The sequence below is a fragment of the Megalops cyprinoides genome, chromosome 20, assembly GCF_013368585.1.
Source record: "Megalops cyprinoides isolate fMegCyp1 chromosome 20, fMegCyp1.pri, whole genome shotgun sequence".
Taxonomy (NCBI): Eukaryota; Metazoa; Chordata; class Actinopteri; order Elopiformes; family Megalopidae; genus Megalops; species Megalops cyprinoides.
In genome coordinates, this window is record NC_050602.1 from 4817931 (window position 1) to 4839994 (window position 22064).

The following is a 22064-nucleotide window of genomic DNA, read 5'->3' on the forward strand; positions in this document are numbered from 1 at the left end:
ATAAAAAAAATACACAATCATTATACATTATGTATGATGCAGGTTGAACAGATTTCAGTGTGCAGAAATGGATAAGTTCCACTTAAGTGTTTAGATTTCACACTACGAGACACCAACAGTGCGTTGGGACATCTAATTGTAAAACTTTTTCAAACAGAAATAACTGCCCAAAATGGTCTGGTAATGTGTTTGAACTCACAAGTCATGCTAATTTAGACAATGTCTCAATTGATGAATTCACACACACCATAGTCTTGATGCTCTAGCTTTGTACTGAGCTGTTTGTCACAGTCCTGAGTATTTCAACTGAACTCTCGCCACTGAGTTTCCATAATTGTGTATGCAGCATCTCATGGGACTGCCACTTAGCGCTTTGGAGATATGCTTCATCACTGTCCTAAATCCATTTTCACCCTGATGATAAATTTAATGTATTATCATGTTCTTGCTTTTTAACTTGGGGAAAAGAAAAACGTTTACAATGTATTGGTTCCCAGAAAATTCCGGAACATGAGTGATGAGCAACTGCATTTGTGAAACATTGTCAGGTATTGCATTCATATAATTTGTTACGGAGATGTAAGAACACCGCATGCAACAATTGCTATAAAGATCACTAAACGACTAATTTCCTGCTCTCTCAGACTAATACAATCCTCCCAATTCTCCATGGTTACAAGTGTTATTTCCACTGCACTTTTTTCAGATATAATGTTTTTGTCAAGTGGAGAAAATGGCAAATTATGTTACCCTTATTTTCCAGAATACTGTACCCCAAACGAATGAATGTTGACTTGAAAACATCTTGGCTGCTCTCATCTGATCCTTCCCATTATCTCTTACGAAATTGAAGAAATTGTGACAAGTCATTTTCAATTTTGAACACTGTGACTGATACCTCAGTTATATCTTGTAACAACACTCCTCTGATGTCACTTCCTGCGCAGAGTAATGACACAGGTACTCACTCTCTTTCCTGGAGGTCCTGGAGGGCCGGCTTCACCAGACGGACCAGGCGGACCCTGAAACAGCAGAGAGTTGTGAGCTCTGGGGGAGATGATCCAATTTTCAGACAGTTGCCCCCTGGCCTGACTATAATCATCTGAACAGCAAGATAGTGGAGTGCATGTCATAGCAGCCTCAAACGACAGAAACATTAGCAAGGCTGCTAATGCACTGTGTTGTGTGTATGCGTTGACGTATAATGCAGCTGTAAAAATGCTAACATTGGCTGTAACATGTGTTTCAGATTGACACAACAAACATTGCCTTGGTGGGATAATGTACCACATAGGCATGTCTGAAATGCTTTACATAAAACTGTATTTTACTCCAGTCACACAGCACTGTTTCTTGAAGTGGAGCTACTTGACTCTGCGTGGAACTATAACTTCTTTCAAAAACATAGAAACAAGGTTCTACCTGCATTTAGCAATACATTAAAATTACAGGCAGACCTATTCTCTGTATCCATTATCACTGCAGTATGTACTTCCAAATAGGGGACAAAAGGAGCTTACATTTACATTTATTCATTTGGCTTTTATCCAAAGCAACTTACATAGGTTACAGTTCTTTACAATGTTATCCATTTATACAGCTGGATATTTACTGAGGCAACTGTGGGTTAAGTACCTTGCCCAAGGGTACAGCAGCAGTGTCCCAGCGGGGATTGAACCGGCAACCTTTCGGTTACGAGCCCTGTCGGCCAAGTTATGCCACTAGCCCTGAATGTACACCAGCACTGTTTGTGAGGTTAAATTGGGTGTCTGAACTGTGGAGATAAACCTGTGAAACAACACAAACTGTGTTCTTTTGTAGCTCCTTTTTCAGATAAGCTAAATGATAATGGATGCCAGCCAAAACACATTAAGATGAACATAAAAACCACTAAGATGGATAGAAATGCACAAAACTATTCAGCTGTAAGATGGGTGGATATTGAAACTTACCACTGTTAATCAGTAATGAGAAATGCCCATTTTAAATCTACCTTCCTCAAACCATTAAAAAGTGCTTTATTTTAATTACTCTCTATAGCCTATATTCTCAGTATATCTGATTTTGAGGCAAAAGGCTACAAATCATTGTTATGATATTAAAGATATTGAATTTTGTGCTATGCCAGCAAGTTTAAATTATATTCAAGTTATTCGACCGAAATGTAATATATTCTCTAACTAGGAGCTGCCACTGTGTTGTCTGAGTTTAATATCTGTTAATAATATACTATGAACCAAAAAAAGAATCAAATGTATTCACATATGAATTGGTCACAAACTATGAACATTTCAGTTTATCATATTAGTGCATTTATGTTCCATATACATTTGCAGCAGTAAGCATAAAGTAACCATAATAGGTTACTTACTGTAATTATGCTGTGCAATGACTGCATGCAGTTATTGTTTTATACTTTACGTAGGTACTAACAAAAATAAACTTACAGGCTGACCGGATTCACCATCTTCTCCCTTATCTCCTGCAGATCCATCGATTCCCTGGAATAGTAATTAAGAAACGATGAGTGTGAAATCATTCAGTGACCCACCATCTCTGTCCTCCGTCTCAGCCTGCAATGCCCGAGACACAGGTCTCTCTCACAGTGATGCGATGAAAACACTGCCGCTACAGTAGCTCACAGCCAACTCATTTTCTGCAAACTGGTCCCATAATCAGTGGTCCATTTATTGTTTTAATCAACCTTTCTACCTCATTCCATACATGTCTCCTAAAGATAGCATGTTAGCAAGTTATCACATTTTAAATTCAGCCCATGTCTACATCATGTGGGCAATAAGAATGCCAGTTTACTGAAGGTGCAAGGATATCTTCCTCTTACAGTACTGTTCAGTAGATGACTGTAGTAGATTTATTTTCATCTCATAGACCACTTAGATACTGTTCCAAAAGTGAGCAAGCACATAATTATATTCCTCTAACAACCATGAGACAGCATGTGGGTTGATACCTTAAAGTTTATTTATTGTACTTACAGCAACGCCGGGCTCACCAGGAGGACCAGGGTCTCCAGGGAATCCGACAGGTCCCTAGATAGGAAGAGGTAAGATCAGAAACATAATTAAATGTTTGACAGTGGTAATGTCCTTGGCTAAACAGACCCTGCTTTATTCAAAGCAGGCCAAACTGAGGTTTTCATATGACAACCTTGTTCAATAATATTTCAGCATTATTCACTCATGAGATTATTTCCTTCTTTTCAAATTCCTAAACAGCAATGTCCACATTCAGGAGGTCACCAAGTTACTAAATGCGTTATATAGCATAATTTCTTAAAACCAGAGGATCATAACCATTTAGGGGTTTGGGTATCTTTCAAGTTCCCCCCCATGAAGTAGGGCTGGGCGATATGTATCTCTCTATTTTTAGGATGAATGGCAATACACAATATATACAGTATCTCGGTATTTTCTAGGAAGTGGGCCAAATGTTAAGTTGTAAGTCAAAGCCACATGTGAGATGTCACAAGCACTTTTATTAAAACAGACTGTGATCAAAATAAAATGCAAAGACAGGGATTGCTTCCTTTGAAAATATACAGCTGCAAAACATGTAAATGAAAATTATATAAAATCAACAGCCTATATTAAATAAAAATAGGCCTATCTCTGAGAATGTCCCTTCAGTTGTTTTCAGAAACAATAACAGACTGATTAAAATAGAGTACAATCACAGGTTTTCCTCTCCTGCTTAACAAAACACACAGCTGTACAAATAACAATAAAAATGTACACAGAACAAAAATAACAATAGGCCTACCCTGTTTGAAAATATACAGCTGCACAATATATCAACATGTAAATGAAAAAATATATAAAATAAACAACCTATATTAAATAAAAACAGGATTATGTTGGTAGCACTTTCTGATAAGGTATTTCAGGCTATCGAAATATGCTACCTGTAGATTTATGTTGGTAGCATTTTCTGATAAGGTATTTCAGACTATGGAAATAAACTACCTGTAGATTTACGTTGGTAGCACTTTCTGATAAGGTAATTCAGACTATCAGAACATTCTAGAGTTATACCCTGGTAATCCTTTCTGATAAGATTTAGAATATCAGTACATGCTACTTAAAGTTTTACGCTGGTATTGATTGGAGTGTGTTGATGGACAAACTAGAATGCCAGCATGTAAACTAGACTGTCAAAATACATACAGTTTATGTAATGGATAAATTGTAAGTATTATTCTTATTATTATTATTATTAGTATTATTATTATTCAAATTTACTTGACAGAATTTTCGAAATTGCTGTTGGGTGAATTAATGAATGCAATAATGTAACTAGCTTAGAACCATTTTCTGATGAAAAAGAATTACCGACTTTTTTGGCTTCTAAGGTAGCACAACCTACTTGTGGTAGTATTTCCCAATAGGGTAGCAAAGATTGATACATATGACTATCAATCTACGCTACGGTAGGACATTTCGAAAAGGTAGGACAAATCGACAGAACACTGGGTTTGCGCACAGACGCAGAGGGAGAGCGGGGGCGGGTGCGCAGAGAGCGTGAGAGAGGAGAGATGCAAACACTGGCACGGCTTTACGGAAGAAACGGGTTATGTAACACAACATCAAACTATATCTATAAAAACGGTATTGTCCCATGCTATATACCATTTGAAAATATATCAATATACCTTAAAAAGTCGATATACCTCCCAGCCCTACTGAAGTCACACTTACATGTAAGTGGATAATTTAGCCCAACCCCTCCCTCACCCCAAAGAGCAGAGCGTTTGAACAGAGGCATGTCTGGGGTGACTTACAGGGTTGCCCTTGGGGCCATCGTCTCCAGGGGGTCCCTTGGCTCCAGGGGGGCCAGCAGCCCCAGGTGGACCTGCCTCTCCCTTCTCTCCACGTTCCCCTTTGGGTCCCTGCAAAGGAAAACCACACCATCAGCACTTTATGATCAGCACTTTTCTTATATTTGATAACGGGACATTCCATGCTCTACTTCACGAAAAAGCTTTAAGTAGAGCCATGCAATTGTAACACCTGGCTAGAATTCCTGGATTGAATGGTAATGTTATACTGTTTAGGCAGATATTCTACCTCAAACACCCAAGGTAAAACTCCATCTTGAAAATTAAAATTCAAGATATTTTAATTACACAATGTTCATATGGCCATATGCGCAAGGAAAATTCCTGATAATGACCTTTTGCATTTTATCACCTACAGGTGAACTCATTCTCCTCAGAGAGCAAGATGAAAAAACACAAACTAAATCACAGGCCAAATCACGCAAAAAAAAAGGAAAAATTGGGTGGTTTCACTTTGTAATAGCACTTGCTCAGTATGTGTCAGACACTGTGGCTAGAACTGCATTAGTATAACCGCACTCAATTTTGATGCCAATAATTTTAACGGTAGACCTACTTTTGCAAATGTTGCTTCTGAATTACGAATACGAAAAACGCTACATGCACAGACCTTGCATTGCTGTATGCATGAAGCCCTTTTTTGTGAGGATGTACACACACTTGTAGTACACAATCTACTTTGGCCGTGTCTCTGTGTTGCGGATCTTCTGTGGTAGACGAGGCAGAATAAATACAGTGTCTAAGACGGGATGCCGGCACTACCATTAAGACAATGCTCTTCCAGTCAATGGCAGAGCGGCTGCTTTTCAATCAATAGTCCCGGCTCCACACGTCCATCAGTCAATTTAAACGATACAAATGAGGCAGACACCACATCAATAAGACGTGACAGACAGGTTTAAGAATAACCGGGGAGCCGTGGCGACGCCGAGCCGGCTACACAAGGGGGCCGTTCAACAAAACAAGATTAATGACAATGTCACGGTGAATTACGCGATGTATAGGCCTCCGCGCAATATGTGTAAATATTGATAATAATGTCTCCTCTCTCGCGGAGCACGCAAAATGCTACCTGGCTGGGTGAAGTATGCTTGTCTCAAAACACAGATGCTACAAAGTCCTCTTTTAAAAGGTTTCCTGGGCACTGTGTCAGGTGTTATGCAGTAAAAGTCTGGAGTGATGGCCCTTTAAAAGGTTCCAAATCTGGTGGCTGTTTGTGGGCACAGGGCCATAAACAGCAGTTCTGAGGTTCTCCTGCTGTGGTGGAGCTTGGCCCATTAACACGGGAGGTTCACAGGAGCATTTTAATATGTTCTGCAAAGCATTCGCACACACACACGCATACACACACACACACACAAGGACAAACAGACACATTAACGACATCAGCAAGGTAACACTCACTCCAGTGCCAGGCTCTCCAGGTGGTCCTGGGTTTCCAGCTTCACCGTTTTCACCCTGTGGGAGATCACATTGGTCACTTCATCATGGTAACTCAGCTTCATGGGATCTAACCTGAGGCCAGTGACTTAATAAAAACCCATTTTTCCTTACTTAAGTCATCATGGGAAGATCAATAAAAACAAAAAAAATAAATAAAACAAGTACAAAGGACAACCTCTAATCTTAAATGATTTGAACAGGATTTTGAAATTTAACAGTATCATCTGAGGTAAAGCAATCAAATACAACTGTACGCTTACAATGCCTATTCAGTTACAATTACTGTTGTTATGTTGTTATGAAGAACAGATGCTTTCAAATTATGGTATTACATAAAACATTTCACCACGGTTTACATTAACTCTGTTGAAACAACAAATCATAAATGGAAAAAAGGAAAAAAAAAAAACTATAGAACTGAGCATAGATTTGTCCTTAAAACCTAAGCAACACAACTTCTTGGAGCGAATTGCTCATGATTCCGTGAACTGTCCTGCAACAAGAACTAAAACAATACACCACATCTTGTGGACACAGAAAACTGCGTTTAAGCAGATGTCAAGGGGCATTAGCAGAGAGTAGCTAACGTCCACATGCCAGCATCAATTGGATTGAAAGTAAAACAATAAATTGGGCGTGGGGGGTGGGGGCGGCTATAATTAGCTAAGTAATCAGGTCAATGACCACCTCAGCATGTCAAACCTGAGTAGACTGACTATGACAATGACCTCAGTGCGTGACTAATTAAGGCCACTGCAACCACTGCAACCTGGTAGCTCAGGAGCAAACAAACAAGGAACTGAGAGGTGAGGATGATATGAAACACGACATCATTCAGAGAGACCTGGTTAGGATGTTCAAGGAGACGCACACGGCTATTGCCAATTTACTTCCCACACACATTTACTCCTTTTCACTGGCTAGATGAAATGGGTCAATTTCCCTCTGTTTTGGTTTCATTACACGCAACATTACAAAAGTAAAGTACATCTTCCCCACTGCCATTGCTGTATGTAGTGATAAAAAAATATTCCATCAAAAGTAATGTATGATTTTTTTTTTACTTCCAGAGTCTAACCTTGAAGCCTTGCTGAAAATCAGCACCTATGATGATTTTTTTTTATTATTTTTTACTTTTGTATATATATTTTTTACCAATATGCATGCAGGAATGATGCAGCCCTGAAGGAAGTGGAAAGTAATCAATCAAAGTATTTTTCTGGGGTCTCCTAGTCTCTGATTACTGTGCATCTCAGGATTTTCATGTTAATTTTGAGTGTTCTACTCTGAATGGAACAAAAAATCTGTCTTTGAGCAAACTCACAAAGTGACTCGAGGTCTTTTTGTTTTGGGCATTAATTGTTTTTTGGGAAGGGCTGAATATTTTGATTTCTCGGCTCCTTCTCTTGGCTTATTTGATTTTTTGTTACTTGCTGTCATCTCCACACTAGCTAATGAAAACAGTTTATCTTCAGGGTCAACGTGTATTCCAGATTAATCCTGTAGCTCTAATTGTGTAATGATGCTAGAGCTACTATCAACAAACATGCTCAGGAAATATGGCTTTCAGATGATCAACGTGATTGTAACCTTAACTTTATTTTGCAGATGCACTGCTACTGCTAATCACAATATGATGGTGTATGGAAGGCTGCCAAATGGCTAAAAAAAACTGAGACTGGCCATGGAAACATAGTGAATTACACATTAACAGCGCCTGGGATTCCACATCAGTTTCAGGCTGCCAGGTGTAATGAGCAGTCTGCACGGCAGAACTGGGCTTGCAACCAGCAGGTTGCAGACTCACTTCCCAGATGGGGCACAGCCGTTGCACGCGGGAGCAAGGCACTTAATCTAAACTGCTTCACTAATCGCCCAGCTGTATGAATGGCTGTGTATAAATGTAATCCTTGTAAATTTCCCAAAATGAGGGGATCTGGTATACAATTACATAGGTAGCTACAAAACTAGTCACTATGTCCTACACCATAATGCCAGTACACACGGACGTCTGTCAGTATGAATGGTTCATGTGCTGGCATGGGTGTGGTATATTACTGGAATGTTCCTAAACAGCAGACTCCTAAGCAGCGGACTCTCACCTTTTCTCCCACTCCTCCCATTGCACCCACGCCTCCAGGAGGACCTGGCGCACCCTGTCAGAAAACACAACAGCACGGCAGTCATTACAGTTCATCACAGGAAAATAACACTGGTACACCTGTAAAAAAAAAAAAAAAACAGAAAAGGAGACAGTCCTGAGGAGTGTAAATGTGGCTAATGTACTTACATCAGCACCGCTGGGACCCTGAGGACCTCTTGGGCCAGGGGGACCGGGTGGACCCTGTGGAGTGACAAAGGATTCAGGTACCGAAGAATAAATGCACCTTTAAATTCCCTGATGGTTCTATGCATACCAAGAACATCATGGAAGCACATAGCTTTTCCATCTATTTTTAACATACTATAAACTACTGATGTCTTCATTACAGAATAGCAGGATTGGTGACCAATTGGTGACTTAACTTTTTGTAAAGGAAACTCCTCTATTGACTGTAAATTTGGCAACAACATTTAAACATGACATGGACAAAATGTAATGATATTGCTACACAAGGATACGAAAGAATGGATATGATTCTAAGTAACATGCATATAGGTGAGAAGGACCAGGCAAAAGTAACCATGCTGTCCTATTAAACAGGGCTTATCAAAAGCTTGAATTTGACATAATCAGGCAAAGAACACAGTGTGAGAAAAGTATGAGATGTGCTGAAACAAGTATATACGTTTGTGCACCTGATTACGCAAAAAAAAAAAAAAAAACATTTTTACTAACCCTCATTGAAAGGAAATCTGAGAAAAAAAAATGCTCAATAAAGATCCTAGGTAACTGGTTACATGATGGCTAATGGCAACATTACCTTAGCTGTTAAGTACATGATGTGAACACTGTGTAAAACATGGTCGGTATGCTAGAGGTTTGGGAAGAACAGAAATCATTCTGTCAATCCCAGACAGAAAGGGTGACTCACCATCGGGCCAACATCTCCGTTCTCGCCTTTCTCGCCTGGTGGCCCAGGCAGACCCTTAGAGGAAACAGGAAGTGCTCAATTAGATTCGCTTCATTGAAGACATGCTCACGAGCAGCGTTGGCACATATCAGCACATATCAGGGGAAGAAAATGTCATTAATTGATCTTTTATCTGCAATCAGTGCCAATAATTGAAAAACCTGCCTTTGACATTGACGGTTGTTGGATTTGTAGAGGAATATATAGTTAATAGTGGAGATATCTTGAAAGAAATGAATTGATAATCCGATTTCTGAAAATTGTGGTATAAATGAGACATATACAGTAATAATAAAGTGCGTGTGTGTGTGCATGTGCATGTGCGTGTGCGTGTGCGTGCATTTGGAGTTACAAGCATATTAAAATGTATATCAAAGCAGAGTTGTGGTAATTCAAAACACACTTTGATTATAAAACATCTGTAGTTTGATTATGAACCATCTGTAATTACAAATTGATACCTGAACATTTGTTTATACCTATTTAAAAAACAAAAAAATATCTTTGTGATTATGTATAAACACACACTTTGGAGAATGTGCACAAAAGCATACTGTGGATTTAAAGCTCATTTAAAAATGTTTGGGCCTCAAGTACACAGAAACATAATTAATCAAACACTGCACTGAGGCAATTAGCATTAGCAAAGCTTTGTGTGCACAATTACTGTATTCAAATGAGATCGGAAAAGGAAAAAAAACTGTGAAATCAAAATGAAAAAGAAAGAAAATAATTATCAAAGCTGATGGGAAAGTTATTTGTTTTAGTTAATTGTGCATGACTAAAACAGTTTGAATACATCCGTGACAATGGATCCATTGTGAACTGCTGACCTAAGATCGGTCATCCAATATTATTTTCTCTTAGCTGTAATTAGTTGCTAGGTCACTTGTTAAACCTTTATCACTGCAAAAGGAATTCACTAAATGTATTCATTGGAATGGTCCTAACTTGCTCCTGCACTAGTTTCTATTTTCTATTTTTTTGAATGATTTCATAAATTGTAAGTCAACAAGTGGTGATGAAAAAAGTGATTCAGGAACACTAAAATATATGCTTGGTTATGACATCCTGTATTATTGCACAGGAACATTACGGAAGGAAAAACAGTTTTCTTTTTAGCAGTACATCAAATAAAAATGGATGAGGCCATGAAATTATTCTGCAACAAAATATAAAGGCCAGAACAAACTGGCCATAGAAAACTGAAATAAACTGATCAAGACTGAGTCACCGAAAGACAGCAGAGACCTTCCTCTAAAATTGAAGAGAATGGGAGGGCAAGCCATATGGTGCATGGGGAGAGATATATAACAGCCACAGCTTTATTAAATGTAGAGAAATACCCGATACAGGTGCTGATGCACAGACACACGGAAAAACACACCCACTCAGACACCCACACACACACACACACACACACCCACACACACACGCACGGGCACACACCCAAACAGACACCCACAGGCATACACACACCACAAACACATGCGCGCACACAAACTCAAACAGACACCCACAGGCATACATACACACACGCACGCACACACACACACACACGCATATCACACATACACACATGCAGTCTCACACATGCACACACGCACACACATACATCCCCACACAGACATCCCCAAACAGACACCTACAGACACACACCGAAACAGACACACACAAAAAATAATGTGCATATACACACACCTTTTGGCTTCTTGCCAGTTGTTGCCTGAATTCTGCCATTCTGCATATGAGCAGCAGAGAAATGGAAAATCTCCCCTCACAAAACCCCTCAGATACTGTACCTCCACCCCAGCGAGCATAATTACAGCACCACTGCACACGGACAGCAGCACGGGTAGAAAATTGAATTAGGGCTCTTAATGCCGCTCTGTAAAAGACCATTAATTGGAACAATAATTACAAGGAATGCTAAGTATCCAATGGCAATCTGCCGATTCAAGAAGGGGGTTAGCCAAGTCAATTAATAAAGCTGTAGCAGTGTACTTTCTGCCCAATTAAAAAGTCAGTGGCGGCAGATGACTAAAGGATCCGGTCTAGCGTAGACCGCGAGTCCTCCGTGTAATTTCATTATAAAAAGGAGTTAAGGCCAAATTAATGGCCACTCCACTCAAAAATGATGCGCTAAGTGTTATGCCTCCTCTCCTTCCCTCCCCTTCAGGCAATGAGATGGAGTGGTACACCTGCGCCTCTCGCCATCTTCATTAGTCAACCGCGTCGTGACCGCGGTTCAAAGCGCTCGTGCGTCACCGGATGCCCTGTCACCGCCACTAGCAGCCCCTTAGCGAAATTCCTCATTATCTTTCATCCTCTGTGCCCTTCGGTTTCGCAGTTAAGTGGCAAACTGGCAGCTATGTAATTTTCGCTGGCACCATCTCTTCTCCGGAAAAATGTACAAATAATGACGTGATAAGGATGTGACCGATAACTTTAGCAGATGATAATACGGTACGAAGAAAATTCCACTGAGCGGTGGATAGAGTTTGGAGGTCAGTCCTCAGTCCACATGGAAAGACTACACGAGAAGCCAGAGGTTATCCAAAGCATTTTTCTGGAAGGTAATGGATTAATCTCTGTGTTCCATTTGTGAATATTACACCCGTGTTCCATATCGCAAGACATCATGTCATTCACTGGCTACAAAGTGCTCTGTGCTATTCAGACAGAAAAAAAAAACACAATGTATTTTGTCCATAACTTTGAGCAACAAATCTAAGCAAACCTATGCACACAACGTTATGCTTTCGTGAAATCAAAAACATTGCGTAAGAGTGGAAAGAAAGCAACTCTATTAAATCATTACTCAGGGCTAAGGTTAATGCTTGGCTCATGTACAGTAAGTAAATCTATAAGAACAGGTATATCTTTTCATTGCTTTCATTCTACAGATCGTCTATACCACAACAGTATGACTGTCTTCTTTCCTCAATGGAGGTACGAAAAAATCTTGTTTTGATACCTCTTCAGACTGCATGCTGCTTTGCAGACTGCTGGGTATTCTTTACAACTGCAGGGTATGCATTACACTTGTTGAGATTTATTTTAGCACTCCAGTATTCATGACAACACTGGTCATTTTGCTTTGAGATAGATTGACAGATGTTCTTATGTGGTATTTGGTGTCACTGCTATGACTTCAGCACTTGTGTACCCCTGATTTGTAAGCTACTCTGGATAAGAGACTATGCCATGAGATTTTGTGTATATGTGTTCATGCATATGCCAGTGTGGGTGTGTGTATGTGGTTTACAGTGTGTGTATGTGCATGTGTTCACACATATGCCTGAATACGTGTACATGGCACTCACCTGCAGTCCGATTGGACCTGGGGGACCAGGGAACCCTCGGGGTCCTTCGTCACCCTTCTGGCCGAACATGCCCTGCTGACCGCGGGGTCCTGGCTCTCCATCGCTTCCCTAGAGGAGAGAGGTCACATGACCCAGCTAGGATTTAGTGCATAGTAACAGGAGGCTATGCAGTAATGTGGCTCATTTCAAAACTCATGTGGAGCACCAGCTCCCCCCACCCTGCTGATTCTGTAGTGACAGGTGCAGTATGTACCCAAAAAACACTGCTGTTTATAACAGGTTTTAAGCCCATAAAGAGCCAAGAAAGATAAATCAGTTTACCTAACCATTATCATTTAATACATTCAGGACATTTACTCAGAGTTGGAAAGTAATAAAGTTGGAGTCTGGAGCTAAGTCAGTAAGAACTTGTGAGTGAACATCCATGAAAGGATTTGGCAGGATGTGTTAAACGCACAGTAGATCAAGGTACTTGGGAAGGCTGGCTTACTAATATTCAGCATGCCTGGTGAAACGCTTGCGCTAACATATGCCATTTTCCCAGAGAGCAGCTGCAGGTGCTTCATGAAGCAGAGCGAACCAGTAAATCGACAGCCGAAATGTGACACCTGCTGATTGCACCTGACTCCGTTGGCCCCGCCCCGCAGAACGAACGCAATGCCTGCTCCGAAGGCCTTGAGCGAGGCTATTTTGCCCCCAAAACTCGAAGGCTGGAAGTTGCTGACTCCGTTCCTGACAGGCAAAGCAACGCGCCAGGGAGCCCCTGACAAAAAGCAGCATGCTTTCTGAGTTCAAACGCGCATCGGATTATCTGCATATGAAAGAGCTGAGAGGGGTAAGGTTGCACCCCGGGGAGCGTTGCCTGGGGCGACAGCTGATTTTTGAGGAAAAAAAAAATTCAAGGCTCATCTCGTTCTGGGTTTCACGTCAATAGTCCACCAATGGGAGACCTCTGTGGTGCTGTGTCACAAACAAGACAAGGACCATAGAGCACCTCAGACTTCCTATCATTCCCTCCTTTGCTCCTGATTGTGTGCTGGCTCAGATGAAACAGACTGTGTATGATTTGAAGACAGTGAAAATAGTGCAAATGTACAGTGCCTTGAGGCTCTCTTCCCATTGCTTAGCGACAAAAATGCTATGTTTTTTTCATTACTTGCTGATTTTTGTGAAAGAAAACACAGCAAGGTAAAGCAAAAGTTTTTCCTTCTGAAAACATGTACAGTTGTGTACCGTATGCGTTGTATGTGTAATCTAATTGCAGCTTGGAATTCATTCGAAGAATCCTGGAAGAAGTCAGTAACTCTTTGAAAACGACCCGGTGGAGCTGGGTGGTGGGGTGTGACGGGAATGGTGGGGGAGGAGGGTTTCGTATGGTGCTGCAGAGCACAACTCAAATCAATGGGGCTCAAAGGGGCTGATGTATGCATGCTCCATACATCCAACACTTTCTCTGGATTTCTACTTTATAACCACTTTAGGTGCCTTGTATGCAATGGCTTTTGTGCACTTGGGTTTTAGGTGCTACTTGAGCAGCATATTTTTTTTTAGTCTAGCTAGAGTATATAAGGTCCATAGACTTGCACTCTATGGAATTCATTATTGTTGAAGAACATGGCTTTGCCCTGTGCAATGCTAAATAGCAGACACGTTCAGATACACACATTTTCCTGTTGTAATGGTTTTTGTTCTAATTTCATAATACTTATGAATAAATACAAAGGGTACTATGCCTATGTACATACATACAGTAGCCTCTGTAGATATCCTCCAGGCAAAAAAAAATCTTATTTGCTGATGCTATTGTGACTCATTGTACATTTTTGGGGGGGTCACAGGAAGTGGTCTTGCATACGGGCAGATACTCACCGCAGGCCCGGGGGCACCAATGGGACCCTGGAGACCGGCTGGACCTGGAGGACCCTGGAGGTGACAACAAGATGGGACAGAGTGAGGGAAGAGGAAAGTTGTCACTGCACACGAGGGGTGTCCCAAGAGGCTGCCAAAAATCCGCTCGGCGACCGTAGTTGGCCTAAAGGCAGCTTGTATGCATCCACCCCTGGATTGCTATTTAGAAAATATGGCCTTGAGGGTGAAGGAACACAACCATTGTTTGCGCTGCAGGAAAAAAAAGGCCAGTTCAGCAAGACTTGCATTTCCATTTGCTATTAACCTCCTAAATAAATAAATCAGCCGGCAGGCCACTGCCAAGAGTGCGCAGTGCCCTGAGTTGGGCGTGCACAGCTTGAATGTCAAGTGTCTTCACATTTTAACTGAAAGCTCTTGCTCTGAGCACCAAGGACTAATACTGTATTTGCTGATATGGAAACTGTAACGCACTGGTCATGTAAGATGTACTGAGAAAGATTGTCCGATTGAATGTCATTTAAATGCAGGTGACCAATGGTGTGTGACCGCAATGGAAAGAGGCTCATGGGGAAAATAAAGGAATCAGAGAAAGGTCAACGGCCTTTTCTGCTGTTACAGCACCATGCTTCATTTTTTGATACAGTGTTTTTCCATGGCACGAAGAAAAGGGTTATTTTTAAGCCATTAAGATGTTAGGAAAAAAAAAAAAAATGAAAAAACAGCACTTCAGGAGGACCACGTGGCAGGCTGATTGCGTGATTTCGGCTACCAAATACAAATAAGGCATAAAAGAAACTCACTTGTTCACCCTTGTCAGCTTTGCTTCCTTTCTGACCAGGCTCTCCAACTTCTCCCTTGAAAGAAAAGATGAAAAGGACACGTTTTCAACTCACACACAGATTCCAGCCCTCGTTCAGAGCCTTAAAAGGACACCCTCAACACGGCCGCACCATAAGCACGACCCAGGAGGATTCTAATTTTGACCGTGCCGCAAACACCTCAGGGCAAGGTCTGCTATTAATTGATTTCACGGCTTGCTTTCTTTGTTTGATCCACGGCGGTATTGACAGGAAAGATGTGGTGCCGAAAACGCCAGCGGTTGCAAGCATGCTGCACGTCCTAAATGCATTATAGTACATTTCATTTTACATTAGCCAGGATGTGTTTTTTTTTCTCTTTTTCCTGGCCTTGGGCTGTAATAAACCAACACAGGCCAATACAGCTACGTGTCTCTGGCGAATCAGTTGTTGACCATATTTCACGCAGCTCATAACATGAAGACAGAGGATAGAACGCCAGCATCGTTTCATTTTTATACCTCTGCTAATGAGATTTTATGTCACATTTGGTTATGATGATGGATGGCAGAGGAGTGTGTATCTATGGTGCAGATGGTCCGAGTGTAGAACTGTGATGATGATTGATCGTAGAAGTGTGTTTCTTTTTTTTCCCCCTGCTCCGTACAGAAGCGGTTCCGCCAAGCCGTTCTCAGGCTGGGTGCGTGCCCTGGAGGATTCGGTCTCACCTTGTCACCATCCTCTCCAGGTGGTCCTTGAGGTCCAGCCGGGCCAGGCAGACCGACCGGCCCTTGGACGCCATCACGGCCTGCTGGTCCCTGAGGGCCTCTTTCACCCTGAACGATGATAATGAAATGAATGTCACATCGTAAGTAGGCAGGGGAACGGCACATTACCACCCTCACGGCAAAATCATTCTGCTCAATACAGCCACCCATTTCCACAGCCATTTGGGCACTCGAGGCTGATGGAAAGCATGTTAGTAAAAGCACATGTTTTGGGCTTAATGTGCAACCACCCAACAATATTACACAAATGAATATGCATGGTTCAAGGTTATTACACTGTGATGTTTTTTAAGTGGCTAATCTAGCACCAGTGGCTGGTACAAGCTACACAATAATACATCCCAAGGGTCTCTGATTTCCAAGTCATATTCTTCTGTATGAATAATGGAACAACTGATGCACCTAATTGTTTTACTCATTTTATTTTGTATTCGTCTACTTATGAGTCATAAGCTTCCTCCTTCAATGAAGTGAAAAACTCAATGACACATCAGTCACGCTGAGGTCAAACAGAAACATGAGACAAACAGCCCCAGCAGGAAGGAGGGGTCAGGGTGTAAGGGCCCACTTCTCATTGGTGAGTGAAAAGCAGGTGAGCCAATAAGGAAATGTGACTGCTGCTGTTGGTGTTGAACACAGAGGGCAGTACTCACAGGGCCGCCCTTCTCTCCAGCTGGGCCCGGGGGACCTTGAGGTCCTGTGCGGCCAGACAGACCAATGGGTCCTGCTGGTCCGGCAGCACCTCTTTCTCCAGGAGATCCCTATGACAGAGAAGGGGGGAAAATCAACCATCGCACACGCTTTTGGTCTTTCATTGAAAGGGCTAATGAAGTGAGATAATTGGTACAGCTAATGGCCTGTCCTAATGGCTAATGACCCAGGCTTAAATGTGGGTGAAGTGAAACAACAAGTGACAGTTAGCCCGCCAACACACACACACACAAACATCCATTCACACACTAAGAAATGGCCCGTGGGAGACCATCAAACGGCCCGCTCAAGTCCGTGAGTCAGAATCACATCTGCCTCTCAAGCCGCCACCTGGTGCTCCGCTGCTGATCCCAGAACAGATATCTCTTCTGACACAGACCTCGGGGCATAGCGCCAGAGCGACGCCTCGGCAACACACCGACCGCACGCACTGACTCAAGACCCAGCTCTCGCCTGCCAGCAGGACACCGATTAAAAAAAAACAAAACAGAAATAATGTTTTTCATGCAACCTGATATGCAACCTGCTCAATGGTGCAGAACCTCAGCGACAAGCAGAATGTGCCAAAGGGAATGGTACGTTTGCGATCGCTTACTCCATTGTGGCCCTATTCATAGCTTCATATCACTAATGACATCTGAGGTCTCCTGAATCACGCACACTGTATAAAATAACACAGTCCACACTGTGTTTCTTAGATCAGCATTAGGCTGTCAGTCTTAGCAAAGAGCCATTATATGAGAACGGAGCACCTCTGTTCCTGTGAAAAGGAAAGAGGGAGAGCGCCTAACTGCCATTTAAACCTGGAGAGACTTAAAGAGGTTGAACCTTTGTGAATTGCATTAATTCCTTCCTGGCAGCTAGAGAGGTTGAAATGTCAAGAAATAGCAATTACAGCTCAGCTACCTTATTCGTCCTGGAAGAGATGGCCTCTCAGAAGGCACTCGCACATTGTTGGAGGGTAATCAAGTGCCCTCTAGCGCTCGCATTTGTCATTGCAGGTTCCAGCAGATCTCCCAAAAAAACCGAGCATATACAGGAATTGCACCCAGAGGCTGGGAAAACAATTCCCTGCCACCCCTAACAAACACACACACACACACACACACACACACACACACACACACACATACACAGACACACACACACACAGATATGCCCAAACAAACCTCTTACAGTTCTGAAGAAAGCCCATTTTTTTGGGCTTGTTCATTTCCAAGTTAACCTAGAGGCACAGAGAGCCAGCAGATTCCTGCCGCCCAGTATGACATTGTCTCACACTCCGCGTAATGTGGCAACCTCACAGTACCCGCCCATACACTGGACAGGCAGAGCAACACTCTCACCCCAGGGGGGGTGGGAAAGGTGATTCTGGAATGATCAGCTGTCACACCTGGAGCAACCTGTCTGTTTTCCGCTGTTGGAGTTTCACAATTTCCCTACAAAGCCAGAGCATCGCTCTGATGAAGTGGCTGTTCGGTGGGTTGCCATGGCAACAGGACACTTACAATGGGGCCGGGTGGACCCTGTGGACCCTCTCCTCCCTTCAAGCCAGCTGGACCCTGGAAAGAGAGCAGAAAAACATTCAAATGGAGGGAAACGACACCGCTGGACCATCGTCATCACATCTGCTAAATTCAATCTGCAATTAGGATCTAAATGCAGCATACAAGAACATGGCCATTTTGGACTAGATAGGAATTTAATGCTTTCAAAGACATGTAGGGCTGTCCTAATTCTAAGCAATAAGGCTGAGGAAAAGGCTCAGTTTGGCGTAACAGGCATTTGTTAATCAGACCCCAAAATTCCACTGACTTGCCGTGCGCGCAGATCGTCAAGCTTATGACTTTCTGGAGGAGGAAATTTTCTGAAATTTATTCACTTTTTATAGAAAGAGTCTGATCTATTTCAGGATCCAACTGAATTTTCTTGATAAACGACAGCTAAGCATCTGACTCTTGTCAGTTTGTCAGAGGATGGCCCTGAGCGCCCTTCTTTCAGACCAGACACCGTTTTGCTGTCCACTGATTGTCCCAGCACTCTTAAGACCGCCACGGCCACTTCCTCTCCAGATGCTGACTCACTCTCCCTCTGAAGCTCTGCTTCCTCCCCTTCACCTGTGATTTGGGCCAGCCTTCCCACATGGGGAACCCATAAGAGCTGGAGCACCGCAATACTGATTTACATTTGGGATGGGACCCATTCGTTCTGTTGCGATGTGACAGAACCAAGAGCGGCTGTCTGTTCTCACCACCTTCAGTCTCCACCCATAAAAAAGAAAGGAAGCCAAACGACAGCTTGTTGCACAGTGCTGCCCCGGCATCTTTCCACAGTGATAAGTAATTTATGGGCAGATGGAGTATCAGAGCTGGGGTGGGGATGTTGGGATGTTGGGGGTGCCTTAACAGGATCTCTCACCCCTGCAGTCCCTTTTGGTAGCATACATATGTAAAGTGCTTGGATGGACTCCAACTCATGGCTACTGAGCTCGTATGTTTATAGGCCTGTGTACTGCCCCTCAAAGCTCTTCCCCTCCCTCCTCCCATCTTGCCAGACATTAAACGTGGAGCGCCGGGAAGGTCGGCTCCTCGAAGACACGCCGCACGGGCAGGTCGCGGTAATGAAGCCTCGCAGCGGTAAATTACCGTGACTCAGAACAATCAGTGCTGCCTAGCCATGACTCTGACCTTGGGGGCTCACTGAGGTGAAATCAAACACCTGTCCGCCATTCTAATAGGTAGCAGCAACAACATCCGATTGCACAGCGGAGCAGCACAAGAGAACTGTAATTGAGTTCAAATTAGAAAGTGGCACCAGCCATTCAGGGAACCTGGCTTTTTTCATGTTATAATAGCCTCAAAATATTTGTGTAATGTATTTATGCATACATATGAACTGAAACTGAAATTTTGTATTCCACATTCCAGTGCATTTCTCTAGAAAGAGTAAAGTGGGTTTCCATGTAACACCAGAATGCTTTTGTAATGACTTATATGTCATGTAAGAATGGTAAGCTGCCACATGCCAGCAGTTGTCCTGTTGGGCGGGCTCAGATTGTGGGTGAGTCACTTCTTAGTGTATGTGAGCGCCCTCTATGTATCAGATGAAGTCAAGGCACATATAAGCATTCTTTTGATGGGGAAGAACGCCTTCTGGATGAGCATGCATGCTTTTTTGATAGGGCTGTTTTTGGGGGAAAAAGTCTTACCATGGCTCCAGGAAGACCCCTCTCTCCGGGGAATCCTCTCAGACCAGCGGGGCCATCTTTTCCGGGGCCTCCCTGAGGACCTGGGTCACCCTAAAGGGACAGATAGGACAGTGTGAGCAGAGTCCACCTGGGTGTGACAAGAGGATGGACGTGGGACCAGGTCCAGAAGGGAAGCAACGGGAATGGTTACTCTGAAACACAGTGGCCATTTTGGGGATAGCAGACATCTTGAAATACCCACACCTGTTCAATTGCTTGGTTTCAATCTTAGATTGTCCTTACAGGGCAGCTGTGTGGCTATGGCTTGTTATGAATTAAATGTATGAAAAAAACATGCACTTAAATTGCAGAATGACAGACAATCCAACCAGGAAAAAAAAAAACAGGAAACACAACATTAAGACACTGCTACTCTGCCTCCATTCATTAAAACAAACCACAAACTGAAGAACACAATCAAAAATGTCTGCCAACGATTGCATTGCCTTTTATACTTAGAGGACTAATAGGAAAAGATGCAATGATACTGGGATACGTGAATTAAACTTCCTCATATTGAGCCATCTAAAATCGTTACTCGCCATCACACTGTTAATTATCCATTTATAAATATGAATATGTGCCACTACTCTTGCTGCTGATAGAAGGGATACTGACATTAATGAGCATCACTGATCTTGGGGCTCCAGTCAATCAAATTGTGTATGCAAATCTGACAATGGAGTATAAATGATGTAATAATAGATTAACCCAGCTGGAGCACTCACTCTGAAGGGAGGTCACGAGAAACAATACTTATGTGAGCAGCACAGGGTGATCTATAGGATGCACAACAATACAATCATCAACTACTTTATTCATGATTGAATAATTCATGATTCCTGTTTAATTTTGTATTGCATTGTAGTAATTTCAATCAATCCACCATCTTTTGCAAATGTGCAGTCAGTAAAACCCAAGTAAGATGCAGCAGGTAATTTTCCTCTGACATTGCACTCTCCAGTTTTTTGAGACAGAAATATATTTTAAAGGTAATGCCATGATAATCTCATTTTATGCAGTATTTTAATGACATGCAAATCAGGAGTAGGGGCATTGTGATCAATGAAACCATCCTCAAAGCAAATGCCAAACTGGACATGAAAACTCCCCCTATATATCTTTATGTATCAAATATTAATGTAATATAATATAATATAATATAATATAACATAATATATACCAGGTAATATATGCCAGGTTTGGCATCCCAATTTGCTGAATTGAATGTGACTGTAGAATAAAATCATATGCTGAACACATACTTCACATTTACAGAAGATGATCAGACATGTTGGCATTTACTTTAACATTTACTTTAGATTGCATTTGTTCTCAGCTAGTTAGGGTGCAGCTGGTTTGATAACATTAGCTTTAGCATATATCTGTATGCTCCAGGTCAGGACAGAGAAAGTCAGGAGGAACATACCTTTGCTCCCTCTTTCCCAGCAGCTCCAGGAAGACCCTGCTCTCCAGGGGGACCTGGGGAGCCAGGATGACCTCTCTCCCCAATAGGACCTGTCTCTCCAGTTGGACCCTGTTGGACCACCCCGATACAGCATTATTTGAAACTGAGGTATGAATACCAGCAAAGCACAGCAAGCATATCAACAAAGGGTAAAAGAGAGTTAAGTTTATGCGAAAAATACAACACATTCCCTACTGTGCAGTGAAGGCATATATACAATTTCATCACAATGTTAAGAGTTTAATCTCAACAAATTTAACAAGTGCTCTGTTTTCTCCATTAGTTATAGAAATATATTCAGTAATGTCTGAAATTAAACAACACTACTGGAAAAAAATACAAAAAAAAAACTTGCTTAAATTTCAGGACAAAAGGCATTGCGGTTAGTTTAGAATCTTGGTCTAATTAACAAAGGGATGGTCTTAAAAAGCATAGCCAACGATCGACATGAGGCAATTTAAATTAATGAGGTGGCTCTTGCTACCT

General features: G+C 42.2%; 1 protein-coding gene across 1 annotated transcript in view; it reads right to left on the reverse strand.

Moving 5' to 3' along the window:
• LOC118795494 (collagen alpha-1(XI) chain-like) overlaps positions 1-22064 on the reverse strand; it is a 101327-nt gene that overhangs the window by 11054 nt on the left and 68209 nt on the right. Inside the window, exons 39-54 of the mRNA XM_036554018.1 lie at positions 21540-21647; positions 20072-20161; positions 18372-18425; positions 16806-16913; positions 16093-16200; positions 15368-15421; positions 14568-14621; positions 12699-12806; positions 9334-9387; positions 8589-8642; positions 8401-8454; positions 6260-6313; positions 4799-4906; positions 2997-3050; positions 2448-2501; positions 969-1022 (exon numbers count right to left, since the gene is read on the reverse strand). Of these exons, the coding sequence (XP_036409911.1) occupies positions 969-1022; positions 2448-2501; positions 2997-3050; positions 4799-4906; positions 6260-6313; positions 8401-8454; positions 8589-8642; positions 9334-9387; positions 12699-12806; positions 14568-14621; positions 15368-15421; positions 16093-16200; positions 16806-16913; positions 18372-18425; positions 20072-20161; positions 21540-21647 (1170 nt within the window). The remainder of the gene's footprint in view (positions 1-968; positions 1023-2447; positions 2502-2996; positions 3051-4798; positions 4907-6259; positions 6314-8400; positions 8455-8588; positions 8643-9333; positions 9388-12698; positions 12807-14567; positions 14622-15367; positions 15422-16092; positions 16201-16805; positions 16914-18371; positions 18426-20071; positions 20162-21539; positions 21648-22064) is intronic.